Source organism: Danio rerio, chromosome 15 (genome assembly GCF_049306965.1).
Source record: "Danio rerio strain Tuebingen ecotype United States chromosome 15, GRCz12tu, whole genome shotgun sequence".
Lineage (NCBI taxonomy): Eukaryota > Metazoa > Chordata > Actinopteri > Cypriniformes > Danionidae > Danio > Danio rerio.
This window is the reverse complement of record NC_133190.1, coordinates 50,710,001-50,732,500: the sequence shown is the minus strand read 5'-3', so window position 1 is coordinate 50,732,500 and position 22,500 is coordinate 50,710,001. Positions and strand designations below refer to the sequence as shown.

At 38.4% G+C, this 22,500-nt stretch overlaps 1 protein-coding gene across 6 annotated transcripts in view; it reads left to right on the top strand.

Annotated features, from left to right (window-relative positions):
• pde2a (phosphodiesterase 2A) overlaps nucleotides 1-13,124 on the top strand; it is a 257,971-nt gene extending 244,847 nt beyond the window's left edge. For all 6 annotated transcript variants that reach the window (XM_073924136.1, XM_073924140.1, XM_073924138.1 and 3 more), the window contains 8 exons: nucleotides 2,149-2,236; nucleotides 2,357-2,404; nucleotides 2,746-2,820; nucleotides 2,981-3,080; nucleotides 6,487-6,599; nucleotides 6,722-6,760; nucleotides 6,905-7,011; nucleotides 11,692-13,124. In XM_073924136.1, coding sequence (XP_073780237.1) covers nucleotides 2,149-2,236; nucleotides 2,357-2,404; nucleotides 2,746-2,820; nucleotides 2,981-3,080; nucleotides 6,487-6,599; nucleotides 6,722-6,760; nucleotides 6,905-7,011; nucleotides 11,692-11,920 — 799 coding nt within the window. In that variant the 3' untranslated portion in view covers nucleotides 11,921-13,124. The remainder of the gene's footprint in view (nucleotides 1-2,148; nucleotides 2,237-2,356; nucleotides 2,405-2,745; nucleotides 2,821-2,980; nucleotides 3,081-6,486; nucleotides 6,600-6,721; nucleotides 6,761-6,904; nucleotides 7,012-11,691) is intronic.
• Nucleotides 13,125-22,500: the final 9,376 nt, after the last annotated feature.

Genomic DNA, 22,500 nt, shown 5'->3' with positions numbered 1-22,500 from the left:
ATGAAAAAGTTACGAATTGCCGTGAGATTGTGTTGATATGGGCTATATGTCATATTATATACATCATTTTTGATAAATTTTGAAATGTGTGTAGCATGTACATGACATATTTCATTCCTCCGCGTACCACTAGAAGGAAGCCTGCGTACCACTAATGGTACACGTACCACATTTTGAGAACCACTGCTTTAGCGAACAGCCAGTACTGATCGCATTGGTGTTATCGTACGCATCAAATGATTCAAATTGTATTAATTTTTTTCTTTTGTCACTCAGTGATTCCTCCGCGTACCACTAGAAGGAAGCCTGCGTACCACTAGTGGTACACGTACCACAGTTTGAGAACCACTGCTCTAGATAAAGTAGAAGAACGGATAACATTTGAGGGGAAGTGCTTCAAATCCGCTATGCTCACGAATCACGAACTGGATTGTCACATAAAATTATAATCTAGTCTAAATAAAATTAAAGTGAAATAATTAGTTTTAGAGATGCTGTTATAACACTGTTGCGTCGTTCAACTACAATTTAATTCATGTAATCAAATAAAGGGCGACACAGTGGCGCAGTGGGTAGCACGTTCGCCTCACAGCAAGAAGGTCGCTGGTTCGAACCTCGGCTCAGTTGGCGTTTCTGTGTGGAGTTTGCATGTTCTCCCTGCATTCACGTGGGTTTCCTCCGGGTGCTCTGGTTTCCCCCACAGTCCAAAGCGGTACAGGTGAATTGGGTAAGCTAAATTGTCTTTAGTGTATGAGTGTGTGTGTGTGTGAGTGTGTGTGTGGATGTTTCAGCTGGAAGGGCATCCGCTGCGTAAAAGCTTGCTGGATAAGTTGGTGGTTCATTCTGCTGTGGCGACCCCGGATTAATAAAGGGATTAAGCCGACAAGAAAATGAATGAATGAATAACCAAATAATTAGAATGAGCAGGTTAGGTGTTTACCAATTCGCATATAGCATATATTCGCAACAGCACTGAACTTGTTGCCACATTACCTCAGTGGAACAAACTTGGTTGGAAGGGTGAGAAAACTCAGAAGCTGGTTGTGAGAGTGGAGATGTCAGCTTATTTATGCCAGTTTGTCAGATACAATTGTTAAAAACAGCTTGAGCGGCAGCCGTACCATGCGAGGAGGCCGCGCAGCAGCTGGATCTGATCTGTCTGATGAAAGAGACGGTTTCCCCGGCTCAGGTGCTGATGAGACTGCAGTCTTCACCCTGTGTGGGGGATCAGTATTTGTCTTAGTAGTTTTGGACCTTTTGGCAAATGTCTCAATGAAGTTTAGCTGTTTTAAAGAGTGTTTACTCATTTTGAACCTTGTTTTAAACAATCGCTATCTGAATGGTAATTTTTAGGTGCAGAAAAACGCCAAAACTAAAGCCAATATATTTCTTTACCCATCTCCCACCATGACAGTACATACACACTTAAAACACACAAACGCACACCTTTATTTGTTGTCATTCTTTCTTCCTTTATCAATATATCGAAGTGTGTAGTGTTTAATAATCAATTTAAATGATGTAATAAATAAATAGAAAAGCGGCATTAGCTTGCGCTCTCTCATGGTAGGTATGCACAGTACGTACAGCCGTACGGCTGCAGGCACCTCTGGTTGCACATGTGTTAGGATTGTTTAGGTTCACTGAGTCACTCAAATCAATTGTGTGTTGTAATCTATCAGCATTAAGTGACCACAGGTGTTGAAATCCACATAAAATAGAGGGTGCCCAAACTTTTGCACAGCCTATATTTCAGTTTCAGCTTCAATCTCAATACTGCTACACTATGCATTTCTGTCTGTAAAACATGACAGAGTGTGGCTTTCTCTAGAAACACAATAGCATTTTACTGTGATTTCACTGTCAAAAATACACAAAGCAGCTGATGTTTGTTGTGTGTTTTTTCTTATTAATAATAGCATAGTATTGCACATCATACAATCTGTCGTTTGTAGTGTTTAAAAGTGAAGATTTGTTTTAGTGAATCGGTTCATTCAGAAGTGATTCAAATGATTGAGATGATTCTGTGTTGAAGCGGCTGCTGTTTGCTGTGTGTGTGTGTGTGTGTGTGTGTGTGTGTGTGTGTGTGTGTGTGTGTGTGTGTGTGTTTTCTCAGTGTAAAGTGTTCATATGTATCTATTCTGACAGAGATATTGAGATTCTGGCTCTGTTCGTGTCCTGCATGTGTCACGATCTGGACCATCGAGGAACCAACAACTCTTTTCAGGTGGCTTCGGTATGTAAAACACACACACACACACACACATACACACTCACAGTAACACACCATCCCTGAAGATCCTGCGACACCCTCAGTGTGTGTTTAATAATCTGTGTGTGTTTCTGCTTTCTGCAGCAATCTGTCCTGGCGGCTCTTTACAGCTCAGAGGGATCCGTCATGGAGGTATTTATACACTCTACAGATCAATTTTATTAGTTTATATCAGTGGCAATTTAAGGTTAGTCATCTTTACAAGTCTGAGAAATATGAACTCTTGCTTCCGTGTGCATGTGTGTGTGTATGTGTGTGTGAATGTGTTTTTATTGATGATCCGCTGCTGCCCTCTGCTGCTCAGCTCACTCAAACACACTCTGATCCTGTGTGTGTCTATGTACATAAGCACGTGTGTGTGTGTGTGTGTGTGTGTATATATATATATATACACATACATACATATATTTATATTTATATGTTGCTTGTGTGTGTCTCATAGATAAATAAATACGAGTGTGTGTGTGTTTCAGAGGCATCACTTCGCTCAGGCCATCGCCATCCTCAACACACACGGCTGCAACATTTTTGAGAAGTTCTCCAGAAAGGTTTGTCTTTGGCTGATGCTCTTTATAAACAAGTGTAAACTGCAGTGTGTGTGAGTGTGACGTGTGTGTGTGTGTGTGTGTGTGTGTGTGTGTGTGTGTGTGTGTGTGTGTGTGTGTGTGTGTGTGTGTGTGTGTGTGTGTGTGTGTGTGTGCGCTCCAGGACTATCAGCGGATGCTGGATCTGATGAGGGACATTATCCTGGCCACAGATCTGGCTCATCACCTGAGGATCTTCAAGGACCTGCAGAAGATGGCAGACGGTCAGTATCTGTTTATTATAACTCTCATATGAATCTGTGATGTTTGATTGATCATATCTGCTTATGAAATTATTATGTCTGCCCATTATATTGACATATCTGCTCATCAAATTTGTATATCTGCTCACTATATCAGTATATCTGCTCATCATTTCGGCATATTTGCTCATCATATCGGTATATCTGCTCATCATATCAGTATATCTGCCCATCATATCGGTATATCTGCTCATCATATCAGTATATCTGCCCATCATATCGGTATATCTGCTCATCATATCGGTATATCTGCCCATCATATCGGTATATCTGCTCATCATATCAGTATATCTGCCTATCATATCGGTATATCTGCTCATCATATCAGTATATCTGCTCATCATATCAGTATATCTGCCTATCATATCGGTATATCTGCTCATCATATCAGTATATCTGCTCATCATATCAGTGTATCTGCCTATCATATCGGTATATCTGCTCATCATATCAGTATATCTGCCTATCATATCGGTATATCTGCTCATCATATCAGTATATCTGCTCATCATATCAGTATATCTGCCTATCATATCGGTATATCTGCTCATCATATCAGTATATCTGCTCATCATATCAGTATATCTGCCTATCATATCGGTATATCTGCTCATCATATCAGTATATCTGCTCATCATATCAGTATATCTGCCTATCATATCGGTATATCTGCTCATCATATCAGTATATCTGCCCATCATATCGGTATATCTGCTCATCATATCAGTATATCTGCTCATCATATCAGTATATCTGCTCATCATATCAGTATATCTGCTCATCATATCAGTATATCTGCTCATCATATCAGTATATCTGCTCATGATATCTGTATTTTTGTCCATCATATCGGTATATCTGCTCATCATATCAGTATATCTGCTCATCATATCGGTATGTCTGCTTATAATATCAGTATATCTGCTCATCATCGGTATATTTACTTATTATATTGGTGTTTTGACTCATCAGTAAATTTGTTCATTATATTGGTATATCTGCTCATCAAATTGGTTTATCTGCTCAGCATATTGTTATATCTGCTCATCATAATGTTATGTTTGCTCATCATATCGGTATATCTACTTATTATATTGGTGTTTTGGCTCATCAAATAGGTAAATCTGCTCATTATATTGGTATATTAGCTCATCCTATCGGTATATCGGCTCGGCATACTGTTATATCTGCTCATCATATTGTCATATCTGCTCATCATGTCGGTATATCAGTATATCTGCACATCATATTGTTATATCTGCTCATCATATTGTCATATCTGCTCATCATGTCGGTATATCAGTATATCTGCACATCATATTGTTATATCTGTTCATCATATTGTTATATCTGCTCATCATATTGTCATATCTGCTCATCATGTCGGTATATCAGTATATCTGCACATCATATTGTTATATCTGTTCATCATATTGTTATATCTGCTCATTATGTTGGTATATCAGCTTATATTGGTATATTTGCTCATCATATTGTTATATTTGCTCATCATATCATTATATGTGCTTATCATGTCGGTATATCAGTGTATATCGGTATATCGGCTCACCATATTGGTATACCAGCTCATCTTATCGGTATATCAGCTCATCATATTGTTATATTTGCTCATTGTATCAGTACGTCGGCTCATCATGTTGGTATATCAGCCTATATCGGTATATTTGCTCATCATATCTGTATATCTGCTCATAATATCAGTATATTTGCTCATCATATCTGTATATTTGCTCATCATATCGGTACACCTGCTCATCATATCGGTATACCTGCTCATCATATCGGTATATTTGCTCATCATATTGGTATATTTGCTCATAATATCTGTATATGTGCTCATCATATCTGTATATGTGCTCATCATATCGGTATATGTGCTCATCATATCGGTATAGCTTCTCATCATATCAGTATATCTGCTCATCATATCTTTATATCTGCTCATCATATCGGTATATCTGCTCATCATATTGGTATATCTGCTCATTATATCTGTAGATCTGCTCATCATATCGGTATATCTGCTCATCATATCAGTATATCTGCTGATCATATCGGTATATCTGCTCATTATATCTGTAGATCTGCTCATCATATCGGTATATCTGCTCATCATATCAGTATATCTGCTCATCATATCAGTGTATCTGCTCATCATATTGGTATATCTGCTCATCGTATCGGTATATCTGCTTATTATATCAGTATTTCTGCTTATGTCTTTATATCTGCTCATTATATCGGTATGTCTGCTCATAATATCAGTATATCTGCTCATTATATCTTTATATCTGCTTATCATACTGGTATATCTGCTCATAATATCTGTATATGTGCTCATCATATCGGTATATTTGCTCATCACATCGGTATATCTGCTTATCATATTGGTATATTTGCTCATCATATTGGTATATTTGTTCATCATATAGGTATATCTGCTCATGATATCGGTCATGATATCTGCATGTACTCATCATATCATTATATGTGCTCATCATATCGGTATAGCTGTTCATCACATGGTATATCTGCTCATCATATCTGTAAATTTGCTCATCATAGTGGTATATCTGCTCATAATATCAGTATATCTGTTCATCATATTAGTATATCTGCTCATCATATCGGTATGTCTGCTCATCATATTGGTATGTCTGCTCATCATATTGGTATATCTGCTTATAATATCAGTATATCTGCTGATCATATCGGTATATCTACTCATCATATCGGTATATCTGCTGATCATATCGGTATATCTACTCATCATATCGGTATATCTGCTAATCATATCGGTATATCTGCTCATCATGTTGATACATTTGCTCCTCATATCTGTATATCTGCTCATCATATCGGTACATTTACTTATTATATTGGTGTTTTGACTCATCATATCAGTAAATCTGTTCATCATATTGGTATATCTGCTCATCAAAATGTTATATTTGCTCATCATATCGATATATCTACTTATAAGTTAGTAAATCAGCTTATATTGGTATAATAGCTCATCATATTGGTATATCTGCTCATCAAAATGTTATATTTGCTCATCATATCGATATATCTACTTATAAGTTAGTAAATCAGCTTATATTGGTATAATAGCTCATCATATTGGTATATCTGCTCATCATATCGGTGTATCTGCTCATTGTATTGGTATATCTACTCATTGTATAGGTATATTTTCTCATCATATCAGTATATCTGCTCATTATATTAGTATATCTACTCATTGTATCGGTATACCTGCTCATCATATCAATATTTTTGGCTCATTATATTGGTATATCTGCTCATCATATCATTAAATCTGCTCATCACTGTGTGTTTGCAGTTGGCTTTAACCCGAACAACCGAACCCACCGCAGTCTGCTGCTCTGCCTGCTCATGACCTCCTGTGACCTTTCAGACCAGACCAAAGGCTGGAAGACCACCAGGAAAATTGCGGTACCTCACACACACACACGCGATAAACACACGATAACAGATAAACAGACAGCACCAATGCACACACACAGCTGTGAGAAAGAGTTATGTAAACACTCTTGTTTTCCTCTTGTGTCTCTCAGGAGCTGATCTATAAGGAGTTTTTCTCTCAGGGTGATTTGGTGAGTTCCGCTGCAGTCTCTCTGCCTGTGTTTTTAGATCAGACACACAAATCAAGCATTGAGGAGAGAATATGTGTGTTTTATCACCAAGAGGCCTGATACGTGTGTGTGTGCGTGTGTGTGTGTGTGTGTCTGTGTGTGTAGGAGAAGGCGATGGGCAACAGACCCAGTGAGATGATGGACCGAGAGAAAGCCTACATCCCAGAGCTCCAGATCAGCTTCATGGAGCACATCGCCATGCCCATCTACAAGTCAGAGCTCTGCACTCTCACAAATGCATACAAACGTTTCTGTTTAATAAAACTGTTTTGTTGAAATACACCAAAATATATTACTTATATTCACTGCGAAATAGCCCAAAATATATATAGTTACAAAATGGGGTGCACTTATTTACGCTGAGCACTGTGTATATATATATATACCAAATTAATTCATTAGTATCAGTGTTGCCAACTTATATATTCAGTGTCATATACTAAGTAAAGTTAATTCATTTACTAATTTCGAGAGGATCACGTGTTTATGATTATTACGGCCGGTCTTGCATTTGCCAATCACTATCTTCCAATCATATGAGCCCTAAGCTACTATAAATAACCACAGTTTTCAGTTCACTTTATCTTCGTTTGGAAGAAACCCCCCTCCTCCCCTATTCTCCTCCTTTACCTCTGATTGGGCGGCACGGCGGCCCAGTGGTTAGCACTGTGAGCCCCACAGCAAGAACACTGCCAGCCCTGGTTCCACAGGACCGGTGGGTGTTTCTGTGAGGAGTTTGTATGTTCTCCCCGTGTCCGCGTGGGTTTTCCCCGGGTTCTCCGGTTTCCTCCCACCATCCAAAGACATTCAACATACATAACAACCAAGCTTTGTCTAATCCCTTGTGTTCCCTTAGCTACCGCAGCTGGGGAGTTCTGAGATCCATCGAGCTCAGGCTCCCCTCTTGCTCTGCCAACGGGAGGAAGCCCCGGGCTCGAGGAGCCCTTGAGCTCGGGGCTCTCTCCCGGGACAGCATGCCAAACAAGCTTTTATAAATCATCAGCTAAGTGTGAACTCTTGAACTATATTTAGCGACTTCTTAGATCTCTTTAGCGACACATTTTCAAAAAATCGACTCGTGACAAATCTAGCGACCTTTTTTGGTGTTACTGAAGATTTTTGTAGACTCTCCATACTGTATCGTTCCTACTCTTCTCAATGAGCTGTGGGTGATGCTGTCGGCCCGTTCCCCTCCACACATGGAAGCCCAGTCAGTCCTCACCAATGACTGTAAAAAATATGGACGACGCGACAGCCCCTTTTCCCATTGAACGCCTTGAGGGCAAAACGCCTGCTTGACGGGCACAAACTGTCCCAAAAGACTGCTGAAATTGGAGCCTTGACATGCGCAGAAGGATTGTCTGATGGAGCCAGAGGAGGAGCCACGAGTCGAGCTTCCAACCAAACGCTTTATGTAAAATCAACCACGCCCCCCGAACTTCTCAGCATGCGTTTGCTGTCATATCAACACAAATGGATGTAATAACGTTAACAAATATGAGGGTTTTATATATTCAATCGCGCCAGCTCCAGGCCGCAGCGCATAACCTACTCGCGGCGTCGCAGGCTGATTCCGGCTCGATTGACTCGGGCTGGAATTGGGCAGTGAGTCAGGCATCCGGAGTAGGTCCAGCAGAGGTAGTCAGTCTGAGCTCTGAGGGGTAAGTCTCCGGCAGGCGAGAATCTAGCCGGAACTGGTCCGAGTGTATTTTGCTATCTGGGTGGTTAGGCGTGTATCAGCAAACTAATAAAGCCCGAAATAAGCCCTGACCTTAGCGAATAAACAGTGTTCCACCAGGATCATGTATATCAGAAACTGTAGTTTACTGCTGAACTCATCGTCATGGTAAAATAACACAGAAATCAAATAATAACACTTCAGTCTCCTGCCGAAGCTCAGACGCGCTGCTTTGAGAAACTGTCAATCACAGCTGTCAATCACGATGACACGCCCAGCATTAAATTACTGCTAAAAACAAACTGTTTACACAAATGAAGATCTGCACCTATTTCAGCACAATAACCAGTGCCTTAATCCACCAGAAACATCTTTCGGGACATTTTATTGCAAGTGTAATAATTTTTTTTATTTGGGCTCAAGTCTCCTTCATTAACACGGAGGAGGCGGGCTTTATGACTTGTACTGCAGCCAGCCCCCAGGGGGCGATCTAACGGCCGAGACCCTCACTAAAACGCAGGCTTGCGGCACACTTGGTCCTCACACAGCATCCTGTCCTACCTGCAGCCTGAAAGCAGATCATTCTTCTGCGTAACAATGGCAAATGTTTTAGCATCAGATGTTGGGGTATTTCCCTGGCGCAGTCAAGCGGATCTGCTTTTCCCCTGCTTTAAAGAGCCCATATTATACATGAAATAGGGTCATATCTTGGTTGTAAGGGTCTCCAACAACAGTCTCATATGCATGCAAGGTCAAAAAACACTTTCATGGTCTTATAATCTGCATTTATTTTTACCTAATTATCCCAGCGACTCCTGTATGAATCGTCCAGTGATTCATTTGTTCCCAAACCCCTCCTTAGCGCGAAGCTAATCTGCGCTGATTGGACCAATGACAGTCTGTTGCGATTGGTCGACTGCCTTCAGTCAGAGAGAGAAATGGCCAACAGCTAATCAGCAATATAAAAAGTAATCACAGTTCATACACGCTCGATAGTGTAGGCGTGGATTTTAGCTGCCACACACACACAAAAACACACACACACACCTCCGGACGACAACGCTCCCGCTTCCGCCTGCACCCGCCAGGTTTTAGCCTGAGAACCCGCTCCGTTTTCTGCCCGCCGCGCCCGACCCCGCTAGAGCGGGGGAGAACACAACCAAAAGTCACCCAGCTATACAGTCCAGACAGCCAAGCTGTCTGTATAAACACACACACAGCACCAAGCACACAAAGCTCGCTCTCTCTCTCTCTCTCTCTCTCATACGCGCGCGTGCGCACTAACACACACACACAAGCACCAAGCAGACTCTCTTTCTCATTCGCATAGCAATATCCGTGATATTGCTAGACAGCCCGCTCCCGTCCCAAATTAAACCCGTTACCGACCGCTCCCGCGATTTATTCGGAAATTTATTCCCGCGCCGCAGAAATCTGGCGCGGGGACAACCGCGGGAATGCAGAACTCTACCTCGGAGCTCCGTCAACAAAGCAGCACGCGTCGCGTTTTTAACGTGACTTTGCACGCGATAAGAGAATATAGCCAGTTAACCTGATACAGTACACGCGGTTACAAGTAACAAATCACAACTAAATACATTTGCAAGCTAGAGTCAACGAAGCAACAACTTTAACCGCACGTACTTACACTTGAGAAATGGAAACCCATCCTGACGTCCATCAGTAAGTTACTCTTTACTGATCCTTCCTTTAACAAACGCTGATGAAGTATTCTTTGTAGCATGTAGCTTCCAGAAGTTTCCAGTAGTTTCCAACTGCTTGGCTATAATGCTGATGTTTCATCTTTGGGTAGAGAGTCGATAATATCCATCTGCAGTGTGACTTCAATCGACCGGCATGTTTGTGTGCGTGTTTGTGTGTGTGTGTGTGTGTGTGTGTGTGTGTGTCTGGGTTTCTGTGTCAGAGGGCGGGGCCTCAGGTTTGAAATCTCCCAGGTTTGCGCGTGCACGTGAATAACTTGGTTTCGTTCGTACGTCATGGCGAAACACCTAATGACTCGGTATCAAGGCGACTCGTTTGAAGCACTATGAGTCGACTCTTTTATAGATGAATCAACCGTTTTAAACACTGTACACTAACAGATTTAAGCCTTAGCTGGATACTTCACTTCACTTAGAGCTGTGTTACACACTACATGGAGGGGCATTTTCAAAAACCCATAATATGGGCTCTTTAAATTTAACTCAAAGGTTTATTATTTTGATTCTTGTTCACAATCAGAGATCTTAGTGACACCAGTTTTTAAACTATGTAATCTAATATTTTGTTAATATGTCTGAGATTCCTGCAAATTCACTACACATCTATTGTATTCAAACAATGCATTTAATTAAATCGACATATATAAAGTGTAGTGCAAATATAAAATCCCCTTTATTAACCGAAGGCTGTTAAACTAACTGAAGCTGTTGCGCGTGATGACGTAATTAATATGCAAATTGACGCATGGCGTAATCTAGAGACGTTTGGCGACTTTTCTACCAGAGCTTAGCTCCTTTTCATTGAAAATAGTTGGCAACACTATTTATCATGGTCATCCTGATACACACCACCACCTTCAAGATAAAACGTTTGACCTTTTGGGTCACATGGTCTACCATGTAATCGTATGGGTAATCGAATGTGTGAATTGTAGCCTCAGTTTCCTGTTCTTAGCTGACAGGAGCGGCACCCGATGTGCTCTTCTGCTGCTGTAGCCCATCCGCCTCAAGGTTGGCCGTGTTGTGTGTTCAGAGATGCTCTTCTGCAGAGCTCGGTTGTAGCGAGTGCTTATTTGAGTTACTGTTGCCTTTCTATCAGCTGGAACCAGTCTGGCCATTCTCCTCTGGCCTCATCAACAAGGCATTTGCGCCCACAGAACTGCCGCTCACTGGATATTTCCTCTTTGTCGGAGCGTTCTCTGTAAACCGCAGAGATGGTTGTGCGTGAAAATCCCAGTAGATCAGCAGTTTCTGAAATACTCAGAGCAGCCCGTCTGGCAGCAACAATTCCCCATTCTGATGCTCGCTCTGAACTGCAGCAGATCCTCTTGATCATGTCTACACGCTTAATGCAGTGAGCTGCTGCCATGTGATTGGCTGATTAGCATTTGCATTAACGAGCAGTTGAACAGGTCTACAGTAATACAGAAGCAATCTAGTCCAGACCTCCTCATGGTTGTGTTGTGATAGTCTTCCTCTGCTCTTGTTTCCAGGCTCCTGCAGGAGATTTTCCCACGTTCGGCCGAACTGTACGAGCGAGTGTCTGCGAACCGGGAGCAGTGGGCCAAAGTCTCACACAAGTTCACCATCCGCGGCCTACCCAGCAACAACTCGCTGGACTTCCTGGACGAGGAGTTCGAGATGCTGCAGTCACAGGGAGCCTTCGGGGACGAACCACAGCGCTTCAACGGCTGCATGGAGGACGAGTGTGACAAACACTGACACACACATGCCAACACACACATGCAGTCGCAGGGAGCCTTCGGGGACGAACCACGGTGCATCGACGACTGCATGGAGGACGAGGGTGACAAATGCTAACACACACACACACACATGCAGTCACAAGAAGCCTTCGGAGGTGAGCCGCAGTGGATCAGTTGCTGCATGGAGGACGAGCGCGACAAACACTGGCACACACACACACATGCAGTCGCAGAGACGCAGAGGATCCACACACTAATGATGGACAGTGTGTGTGTGTGTGTGTGTGTGTGTGTGTGTATGTGTATGTGTGTGTGTGAGAGACGATACACTCAAACACTGACTGATGAAACCGCTGCTTCTGATCACTAAACAGATAAACACCCAAAAAGATTACGGTAACACTTTACTTAAAGGGAGTGTTCATCGAACGAACCACAGAACCACAGAACGAACGAACGAACGAACGAAAGAAAGAACCACAGAACGAATGATTCTTTTTCAAGTAAAGTTCATTACAACACCAGCTAATAATGGTTTAACCCTTTGAAAGTTTTATCGGGAAAACTCTGGAGTGTTGCTGCGGATTATTATAAGACGTTTGAACTTGAATCATTTATATTTTAATTATTGTCATTAAAGTGAGCATATACGGTTCTTCACACAGTAAAGCATTAAAGGAAAACTTGAAATTGCTCGTTTTACGGCTCTCACAGGGTTAAACACTTGAGTTTTACCTGTTTTTTAATCATTCAGCTGTTCTCTAGCTCTGGCAGGAGCACTTTTAGCTTAGCATAGTTCATTGAATCGGATTAGACCGTTAGCATCGCTCTCAAAAGTGTCCAAAGAGTTTCAATAGTTTGTTGTATTTACATTGTGTATTAAGACTGACAGAAAATCTAAAGTTGTTACGGTGTCCTGAGTGGTTGTTAGGTGGTTGCTAAGATGTTATGTGGTTGCTAGGGTATTCTGAGCAGTCTGCTAAGGAATGTATCATGTCTGATTGGTTGCCATGTGGTTACTAAGAGTTTCGGTAATTTTCTGTATTTATATTGTGTACTAAGACTGATGGAAAATCCAAAGTTGCTCGGGTGTTCTGGGTGGTTGTTAGGTGGTTGCTAATGCATTGCTCGGTGGTTGCTATGTGTAATAACCAGTGTTGGGTGTATTTAGTTTGAAAGTAACTAGTTACTGTAATTAAATTACTTTTCCTCTGAAATAAGTGAGGAATTACTTTTAATTTTGAGGTCATTTAATTACAGTTTTTTACTGTGTAAATTTAACAGCTCTGGATAAATCAGAAGCAGAGGAATACATTTTTACTTAGGAGTATTTAGCATTTGTCAAAACCTTAACGTCCATTTGACATCCACACATCGATGCCCTTTTGACCAACACAATAACGACACAAAAATAATTATTATAATATATATTATAATATATAACACTTTTTTATTAATCTGAAAGATTCAATTACAAAAATCTACATAGAATTTATTATCCTTACAATCAATGTAAACTAATCCTGATGTCAAAATTTACGTCTAATATTTTTGTCAAAAACACACCATAAATCCGTTAAAGGACAGTCCTATAATCAATCTGACACTAATGTTAGCTAGTAGACGGTGTCAAGGTATTCAGCTGACATCATAACAATGTACGTTTGTAATCTGTTCATTTTTTTTCATGTATTTTGATGTCGTCTTGACATCATTGTCAAAACTTTTGAAACTCTTTGGTCATTTTTGTCAAGATGCTAATGGTCTAATCCACTTCAATGACTTATGCTAAGCTAAGCTAAAAGTCCTCCAGCCAGACCCTGCAATCAGCTAAATGATCTAACTCTATGAGAGCCAAAAAATTAGCATATTCACAAAAATGTTTTCCTTTAACCCTTTATAGGGCACTCTTTGAAATACTCATTGACAAAACCGAAACCTTACGGTTTACAAGATTAAAGAATTATATTGTAGTCAATGTCTGTAATGTGTTTTTCAGCCAGTAAAGGGTTTTAATCTGTTATTTCTATTTTTTGCTGTAGTGTGTCAGTAGGAAATCATCACATTTTATGTAAACAAGCTCAAACTTTTATTCCAAAATAAAAGTTTGCACTTATTTTCCTAAAATACAATTAAAAAACATTGTTATATTAAAAATATATTATGTTTAATATTAGTGATACATTTTTTAAAAATCTAAATTTGTAATGTGTGATTACCGTACATATATTATTCCGCTTCACCTGGATAATATTAAATGCATAAGGGAAAGCCCCGCCCCTACTTATTATTCAGCTTTAGTTGAAATCGAATCAACATACTGAAATAAAAGTCTCAGAAACTTCTGCTTCACTTGGACTTGTTTGGGACAATGTTTAGGAGTTGAATGGATTATTTGACACATTACAGCAACAGATGGAGATAACTGATTTAAAGACATTTTTAGCTGGTGGAGAACGAGCGTTTGAATAATTTGGGCTCCGCTGTAATTGGTCAGAAATGCCCAACAATAGAAGCTCAAACTAAAATGAAACTGTTGTGAAAAGAACAGTTCTAGTCTTACACTGTTACAGTTTTGTTCATTTTCATTTTTTAGTTGCTGTTACTTTGTTTACATTTAAGTAATGTGAGATTCATTTCTATAGTGCTCCACCGTATAAAACTGATTGTATCAAAGCAGCTTCGACAGTAATAAACTGGGAAATACCGGAATTAATTATAGGAAAACCTCAACAGAATCATCAGGCAAATCCCAATTCTGCTGTAAAGTGACACAATATTGTCACAATAAAAAAGCAAAAATAATCAACCCAGGCTCATTCTGTAAACGTTCCCCTGTATGCATTTCTGGAGAGCGCCAAATACATCCCAGGAGTGTTTTTGTGAATCTACTAGTGGCAGCTGTGTACGCCATTTAAGTTCTCAATTTCTCTCGCCAGTGCCATCTGTGCCTGCTCTTCTCATATAAATCCACCAGAGGCCACTGTCAACTAACTGACCCACTCTCCTCCTTCCCTAAACCCAGTTAATAGTGTTTTCAGAAACACAGATTGACCCGTGCGCACCCACTTCCTTCAACCCAACCGATAGGGTTTTCAAAAACACAGATTGACCAGTGCCAACCACTCCCCTAAACCCAACTAATGGTGTTTTCAGAAACACAGGTTGACCAGTGCCGACCCACTCCCCTAAACCCAACCAATAGTGTTTTCAGAAACACAGATTGACCCGTGCGCACCCACTTCCTTAAACCCAACCGATAGTGTTTTCAAAAACACAGATTGACCAGTGCCGACCCACTTCCCTAAACCCAACCGATAGTGTTTTCAAAAACACAGATTGACCAGTGCCGACCCACTTACCTAAACCCAACCGATAGTGTTTTCAAAAACACAGATTGACCAGTGCCGACCCACTTCCCTAAACCCAACCGATAGTGTTTTCAGAAACACAGATTGACCAGTGCTGACCCACTTTTTTAAACCCAACCGATAGTGTTTTCAAAAACACAGATTGACCAGTGCCGACCCACTTCCCTAAACTCAACCAATAGTGTTTTCAGAAACACAGATTGACCCGTGCACACCCACTTCCTTCAACCCAACCGATAGTGTTTTCAGAAACACAGATTGACCCGTGCACACCCACTTCCTTAAACCCAACCAATAGTGTTTTCAGAAACACAGATTGACCCGTGCACACCCACTTCCTTCAACCCAACCGATAGTGTTTTCAGAAACACAGATTGACCCGTGCACACCCACTTCCTTAAACCCAACCGATAGTGTTTTCAGAAACACAGATTGACCCGTGCACACCCACTTCCTTAAACCCAACCGATAAGGTTTTCAAAAACACCGATTGACCAGTGCCGACCCACTTCCCTAAACCCAACCGATAGTGTTTTCAGAAACACAGATTGACCCGTGCTCACCCACTTCCCTAAACCCAACCGATAGTGTTTTCAGAAACACAGATTACCCCTGCTCACCCACTTCCTTAAACCCAACCGAAACACAGATTGACCATTAAGGGTAATGTATACAGGGGTACATTTTCAAAATGAGCCTATGTTGAAAATAATTAAATAACTATATATAAACAGTTGAATACAAACGTATTTGTCCTGTGAAATTTAAATTATTTTTTTACTATAATGTACAGTATTAACAATAGTAATTATTTTTTTTAATGTTATCTTATTTATTTTATATATACATGCCAAGGTCAAAATTATTACTAATTTATTTTTAATAATTTGCATAATTAACTTTATCTGGAATACATGTATCATGCAAAATATGTAGTTTAATAGTATGTACTGTCATCATGGCAAACACAAAATAAATTAGTTATTAAAATGATTATGTTCAAATGTCACCAAAATATGGCGGCACGGTGGCGCAGTGGGAAGGACAATCGCCTCACCGCAAGTAGGTCGCTGGTTCCAGTCCTGGCTGGATAAGTTGACAGTGTGGAGTTTGCATGTTCTCCCCGTGTTGGCGTGGGTTTCCTCCGGGTGCTCCGGTTTCCCCCACAGTCCAAAGACATGGGCGAATTGAATAAGCTAAATTGACCGTAGTGTATTTGTGTGAATCAGTGTATGCTGGATAAGTTGGTGGTTCATTCCACTGTTGTGACCCCAGATTAATAAGGGACTAAGCCGAAAACAGAATGAATGAATGAATGTGACCAAAAAATAATACAAATTCGTCTTCACCTGGTAAATATCTGAAAAAGAATTTAAATTTCACAGGAGTGCAAATAATTTTGTCTTCAGTTGTACATATATCTTTAATTTCACTCATTAATTTATTTGATATATAGTAAAGGAAAATTAAAAACTACAAATATCTAAAAAAGTAATACATAATAAATGAAAATGTTAACACTTTAAAATAAGGTTCCATTGGATAATATATTTACTAACATAAACAAACAATGACCTGTATTACAGGATTTATCTTTCAAACATCAGTTAACGAAAGCAGCCATTTATTGTTAACTCATTATGCATTAACTAATGTTAGCAATGATATTAATAATGCATTAGTAAATATTTAACTGTGACTATTAATGATGTACACAGACTTGAGTAAATACACCACTAATGCACCGTTATTTTAAAGTGTTACTAATAAAAATGCAATGCAAAGTTCATCCGAAATCAAACGTTTACATGAAAAAAGCCACTATTATATGTGTTTTTCTGCATTGTTTTTCTTCAAAGTTCTAACAGATCTCCTTCAGATAACTGCGAGTTGTTGTTTGTTTCTGGGTCGTTTCTCCAGGTTAACAGCAGTGTTTGTTTTATTTCTGCAAACACACTTCTGAGCGTCTGTACATAGAGTTTCTTTCTCAGGATGGCAGAGAGTGGATTTTGCCTTACCAATGTTTGTTGCCTTCCTGAGCGACTGTAAAACACAGAGAGAGAGACAGAGTGTAAATCTGTGTACACTTCTGGATATACAGTATATATATAAATATATATATACATAACTATATCTATTTGCTGTGTGTAAATGTGTGTTTGCACAGGTGTGTAAGTGCATTTGCCAAAACCTGCAGAGGATTTGCTGATAACAGAGACATGCGTGTGTGAAAGTGTGTGTGTGTGTGTGTGTATTTGGGTGTGTGTGTGTGTATGTTTAATGCGTCTCTCTATATATTAATCTGTAGAGTGTGAATTAACCATAAAAGCTCATCATATTTCATGCTTAAAAATCAAAAGGATAAAATTATTCAAATTTTGAGGCATGTTTTAAGACCATTATGATAAGACAAGACCACTAATAAATAAATTACAAAAAAAAAAAAAAAAAAAATATATATATATATATATATATATATATATATATATATATATATATATATATATATATAATTGTTTTTTTATATATGTTTTAATATAATTATGTTTAACTTTACACAACACGACATGACAAAGTTTGTAATCATCAGTATAATCTGTTAGATTATGGTAACAATTACCTTTATTACAGATTTGTTGTAATGTAATCTGACAACATTTAGATTACTTTTATTACCATAAAATCGGAATACGTTTGGATTACATTTTGATTACTTTTACATATTGTAATGTAATCTGACTACATTCGGATTGCATTTAGAATACTTTCGTTGCACATTGATGGTAATGTAATCTGAGTACTTGTGGATTACATTTAGATTACATTTACTACATATTTATTGTAATGTAATCTATGTTTGGATTACATATAAATTGCATGTATTGCACTTTTAAAGTAACAATCAGACTACTTTTAGGTTACATTTTGATTACTGTTTGTACAGATTAATTGTAATGTAATCTGACTACATTTGGATTACATTTAGATTACTTTTACTGCAGATATATTGCAATGTAATCTGACAATTTTTGGATTACGTTTCCATTTGCTTTTATTACAGCCTTATTGTTATGTAATCTGACTATATTCAGATTACATTTAGATTACTTTTATAACCGTTTATGGTAACATAATTGGACAGCTTTTTGATTATATGCCGATTACTTTCACTACAGATTTATTGTAACGTAATTTGACTATATTTGGATTACATTTAGATTAATTTTATTACACATTGTAGTTACCGTAATCTGATTACTTTTGGATTACATGCACTTTAACTGCACTTTAATGTAATCTGACTGATTTTGGATAAAATGTAGATTAAATTATTGCACATTTATCGTAAAGTAATCTGACTGACTACTTTTGTATTACATTTAGACTACTTTAACTGCACTTTAATGTAATTGACTATTTTTGGATACAATTTAGTTTACATTATTGCACATATATCGTAAAGTAATCTGACTACTTTTGGATTACATTTAGATTGCATTTATCACAGATGTATTGTAATGTTATCTGACTACTATTGCATTACATTGAGATTACATTATTGTGCATTTATGGTAAAGTGATCTGACTATTTAGAATATTTAGGTAAACGCAATCCGATTACTTTTGGATTATATTTAGATTACTTTTATTACACATTTATCATGTCATAATCTGGCTACATTTGGATTACATTGTGATTACTTTCACTATATATCTATTGTAATGTAATCTGACAATTTTTGGATTACATTTAGATTACTTTTATTACACATTTATAGTCATTTAATCTGACTGCTTTTGGATTACATTTAGATTACTCTGGTGCTAACCCTTATTTGACAGATTTTGACAGATCAAAATAACAAACTATCTTCATTATCAACAAGAGTCTTTTAAAAGTTCAATGATGGACAGTTAATACGAGTTAATAGTCAAGCTGTATGTAGTAATAGGTTTATAAAAAAAATCACGTATTATGATTTTAAAACGTTAAAACTTTTAATTAAGGGCATTTTAGAAGCAGCAAAACTACAAAAAGAAAAACGTATTTCCTCTGTGCCTAATTAATTTTGTCTGCAAATCCAATGTTTTTTCTAGTGTAGTTATAAAAAATATTCTTAAATATGTGAATTTTAATATATATATATATATATATATATATATATATATATATATATATATATATATATATATATATATATATATATATATATATATATATATATATTACAAAAAACTCAAACAGCAAACAAACTATATGTATACAATAAACATACATGTACATACAAAAAAAATCAAAATAAATAATTAAGGTCGATCAGCAAACGTTTTAATGATCCTAAAACATGTTTTATTGCCAAATCTTTCGATTTTTTTGATGAAATATGACAGCTTTATTAATTAATATTCCAATGTTTGGCTGTAAAACAAGAGTCTCAGAGATGTAAAACACAGGAGAAGATAAAAGCTACTGTTTCCAGGAGCCAGAGATCCAAAACAGTCGTTGTGTTTGTATATTTATGACCAAACGTCTGTCCAAAAAGTGCAGAAAGTGAAACCTGTGAGAGAATGTTGCGGATTTCTGGCTTTCAGCATTTACTTTTAACAATTTCTGCTGTATTTGAAAGAAGACACACACACACACACACACATGAATATATATTTCAAAAGACCTTCATGCTGGCAGTCGAGTTAACTGAAATGCTTTCTTATAGAGTTTTCCTATTTCTCCGTTGTATTTTGAGTTGATAATTCTGACCGATATGATGCTCTTGTTTTCTCGTGCAATAAGTGGTTTCTGCATCGTCGCCTCGTGTACATAATAACATCCATTTTTAAATTATTACTTTTTACACACACACTTTATGAGTTGATGAATCTATTTTCTGGTATTTGTACACGTTTGTACCTGTAGGTGGCGGTAAATAGCATTGTTTTTTTTTCTTCTTTGCTTTGGAATAAAAACATTCTCTTGTGCCATTCAGTTTTGACTCTGTCTGACTTTTTTTTCCCATCAAGATTTGATTTGATTTCAGGAAATGTTCTACTTAAGATTTTTTTTTTTCGTCAGGTTCGTTTCAGAAGAATGAGATTATTTCATGTTTTTGACTGTCTTATGAAGACAATGTTAATTGTAATTGCAATAAGTTGCAATGTGTTTCATAACATTGCCTTCATTCGTTAACATGAGTAAATTATACGTTGAATCTGATACTTAAAATTGTAAATTTGTAACATTATTTTGTAAATTCTTAAAATTTGATACTTAAAATTTGACATTTTGAAGGTTTAACTAAAATTGTTAAATTAAAATAAATGTAACAATACTTGATTATTAGATGTAAGAATAATAAATATTTGATACTTGGAATTTAAACGGTACTTCAGATTTGATACTTAAAATTTTATACTTAAATTGTGAAACTTCAAATTTGACGTTTAGGATGTTAAAAGTTTAAATAATTTGTTAAAATATGAACAATTCTTTGAATTTGATAATGAAAAATGTATTTGCTACCTAAAACTTGATCCCTAAATTGTGATGCTTGAAGTTGGACATTTATCAATTTTCATATTTTAAATAAATTTATGATTTTTAATTTTTTTTAACAATACTTCAAATTTGATACTTATAATACACAATACTTAAAACTTAACAATTAAGACATTTAACCGAAATTTGTTCGAATTTTAACAATAATTTAAATTTGATGCTTTGAAATAAGAATAATACAAACGTAAAACTTAGAATTAAAAAAACAAAACTTCAGTTCTCATACTTCAAATTTGAACAGTATTTACGACTTCACTCTTATGATTAAAATAATGCTTTGATTATAAAATTTAACATTTTATACTTAGCAGCAAATGATGAAACATTGAACATGATAGCTGTTTTAACAATACTTAACATTCGATACTTAAATTATACATTACATTTTACATTTAAAGTGTTTACCAGATGGCGATGCAGTGGCGCAGTAGTGCTGTCGCCTCACAGCAAGGAGGTCGCTGGTTCGAGCCTCGGCTCAGTTGGCGTTTCTGTGTGGAGTTTGCATGTTCTCCCTGCGTTCGCGTAGGTTTCCTCCGGGTGCTCCAGTTTTCCCACAGTCAAAGCACATGCCTTACAGGTGAATTGGGTAGGCTAAATTGTGCTCGCTGCAGAGCCATTTGAGGAGAGCTGAGCTCCAGCGAGGGGGAGCTTAAGCTTGAGCTCCACCTTTTTTCCACTTCTTCTACGAGTGATGTCACTGGGGGTAGGGTTAGGGGTGGGGTTGGTGTACGCATTAAAACAGCTTACAGGAGGAGGAGCGACAGCTCATGCTCCCCCTCGCTGGAGCTCAGCTCTCCTCAAATGGCTCTGCAGCGAGCACCACTTAAAATTGTCCGTAGTGTGAGCAAGGCCGGCGCGTCCAGGTGACCTAGGCGGCCGCGACACCCCTTTTACCACCCGCGTCTTCAGTTATATCCGCGCCTAGTGCAGGAGTAATAGAGAGGGCTTCCCCAACACTACCCTCACCACCCGTGCCCTCAGTTATATCCGCGATTAGGGTGGCAGAATAAAGAGGGCGGCGTCAGCTCCCTCACCAACCTCCCGCTTTCACCTTCTGGTTGAGGGCAGCCAGACCGTCCTTTGCCTAAAGCGGCAGTTCATCTTGCTCCGAGTGTGTGTGTGTGTGTGTGTGGATGTTTCCCAGAGATGGGTTGCGGCTGGAAGGGAATCCGCTGTGTAAAAACGTGCTGGATAAGTTAGCGGTTCATTACGCTGTGGCGACTCCGGATTAAAAAAGGGACTAAGCCGACAAGAAAATGACGGAGGGCTCTATTTTGACGGTCCATGCGCAGAGCGCAAAACGCAGGGCGCAAACGCTTTCAGGGCGTGTCAGGACGCGTTTTTGCTAATTTAAGGACGGGAAATCTGCCTTGCGCCAAGGCGCATGGTCTAAAAGGGTTGAGTTTATTTTCTTAATGAGTTATAGGTGTGTTTTGAGAATAAACCAATTAGAGTCTCATCTCCCATTACCTTTAATAGTCAGCTGCGTCACGCCAAGAGCGCATTCACTATTTACAGGACGCAAAGTAAGTCTAAGTGGAAAAAACTGAGCATTTCACAAGCAAACAGTTCACAGAAAACTGTTAAACAGAGCATCTACTGCGTGAGAATGAGAGATAATGGATCTACTTCACTTTCGCTCTTGGATAGGGAAACCTTTACGCACAGACA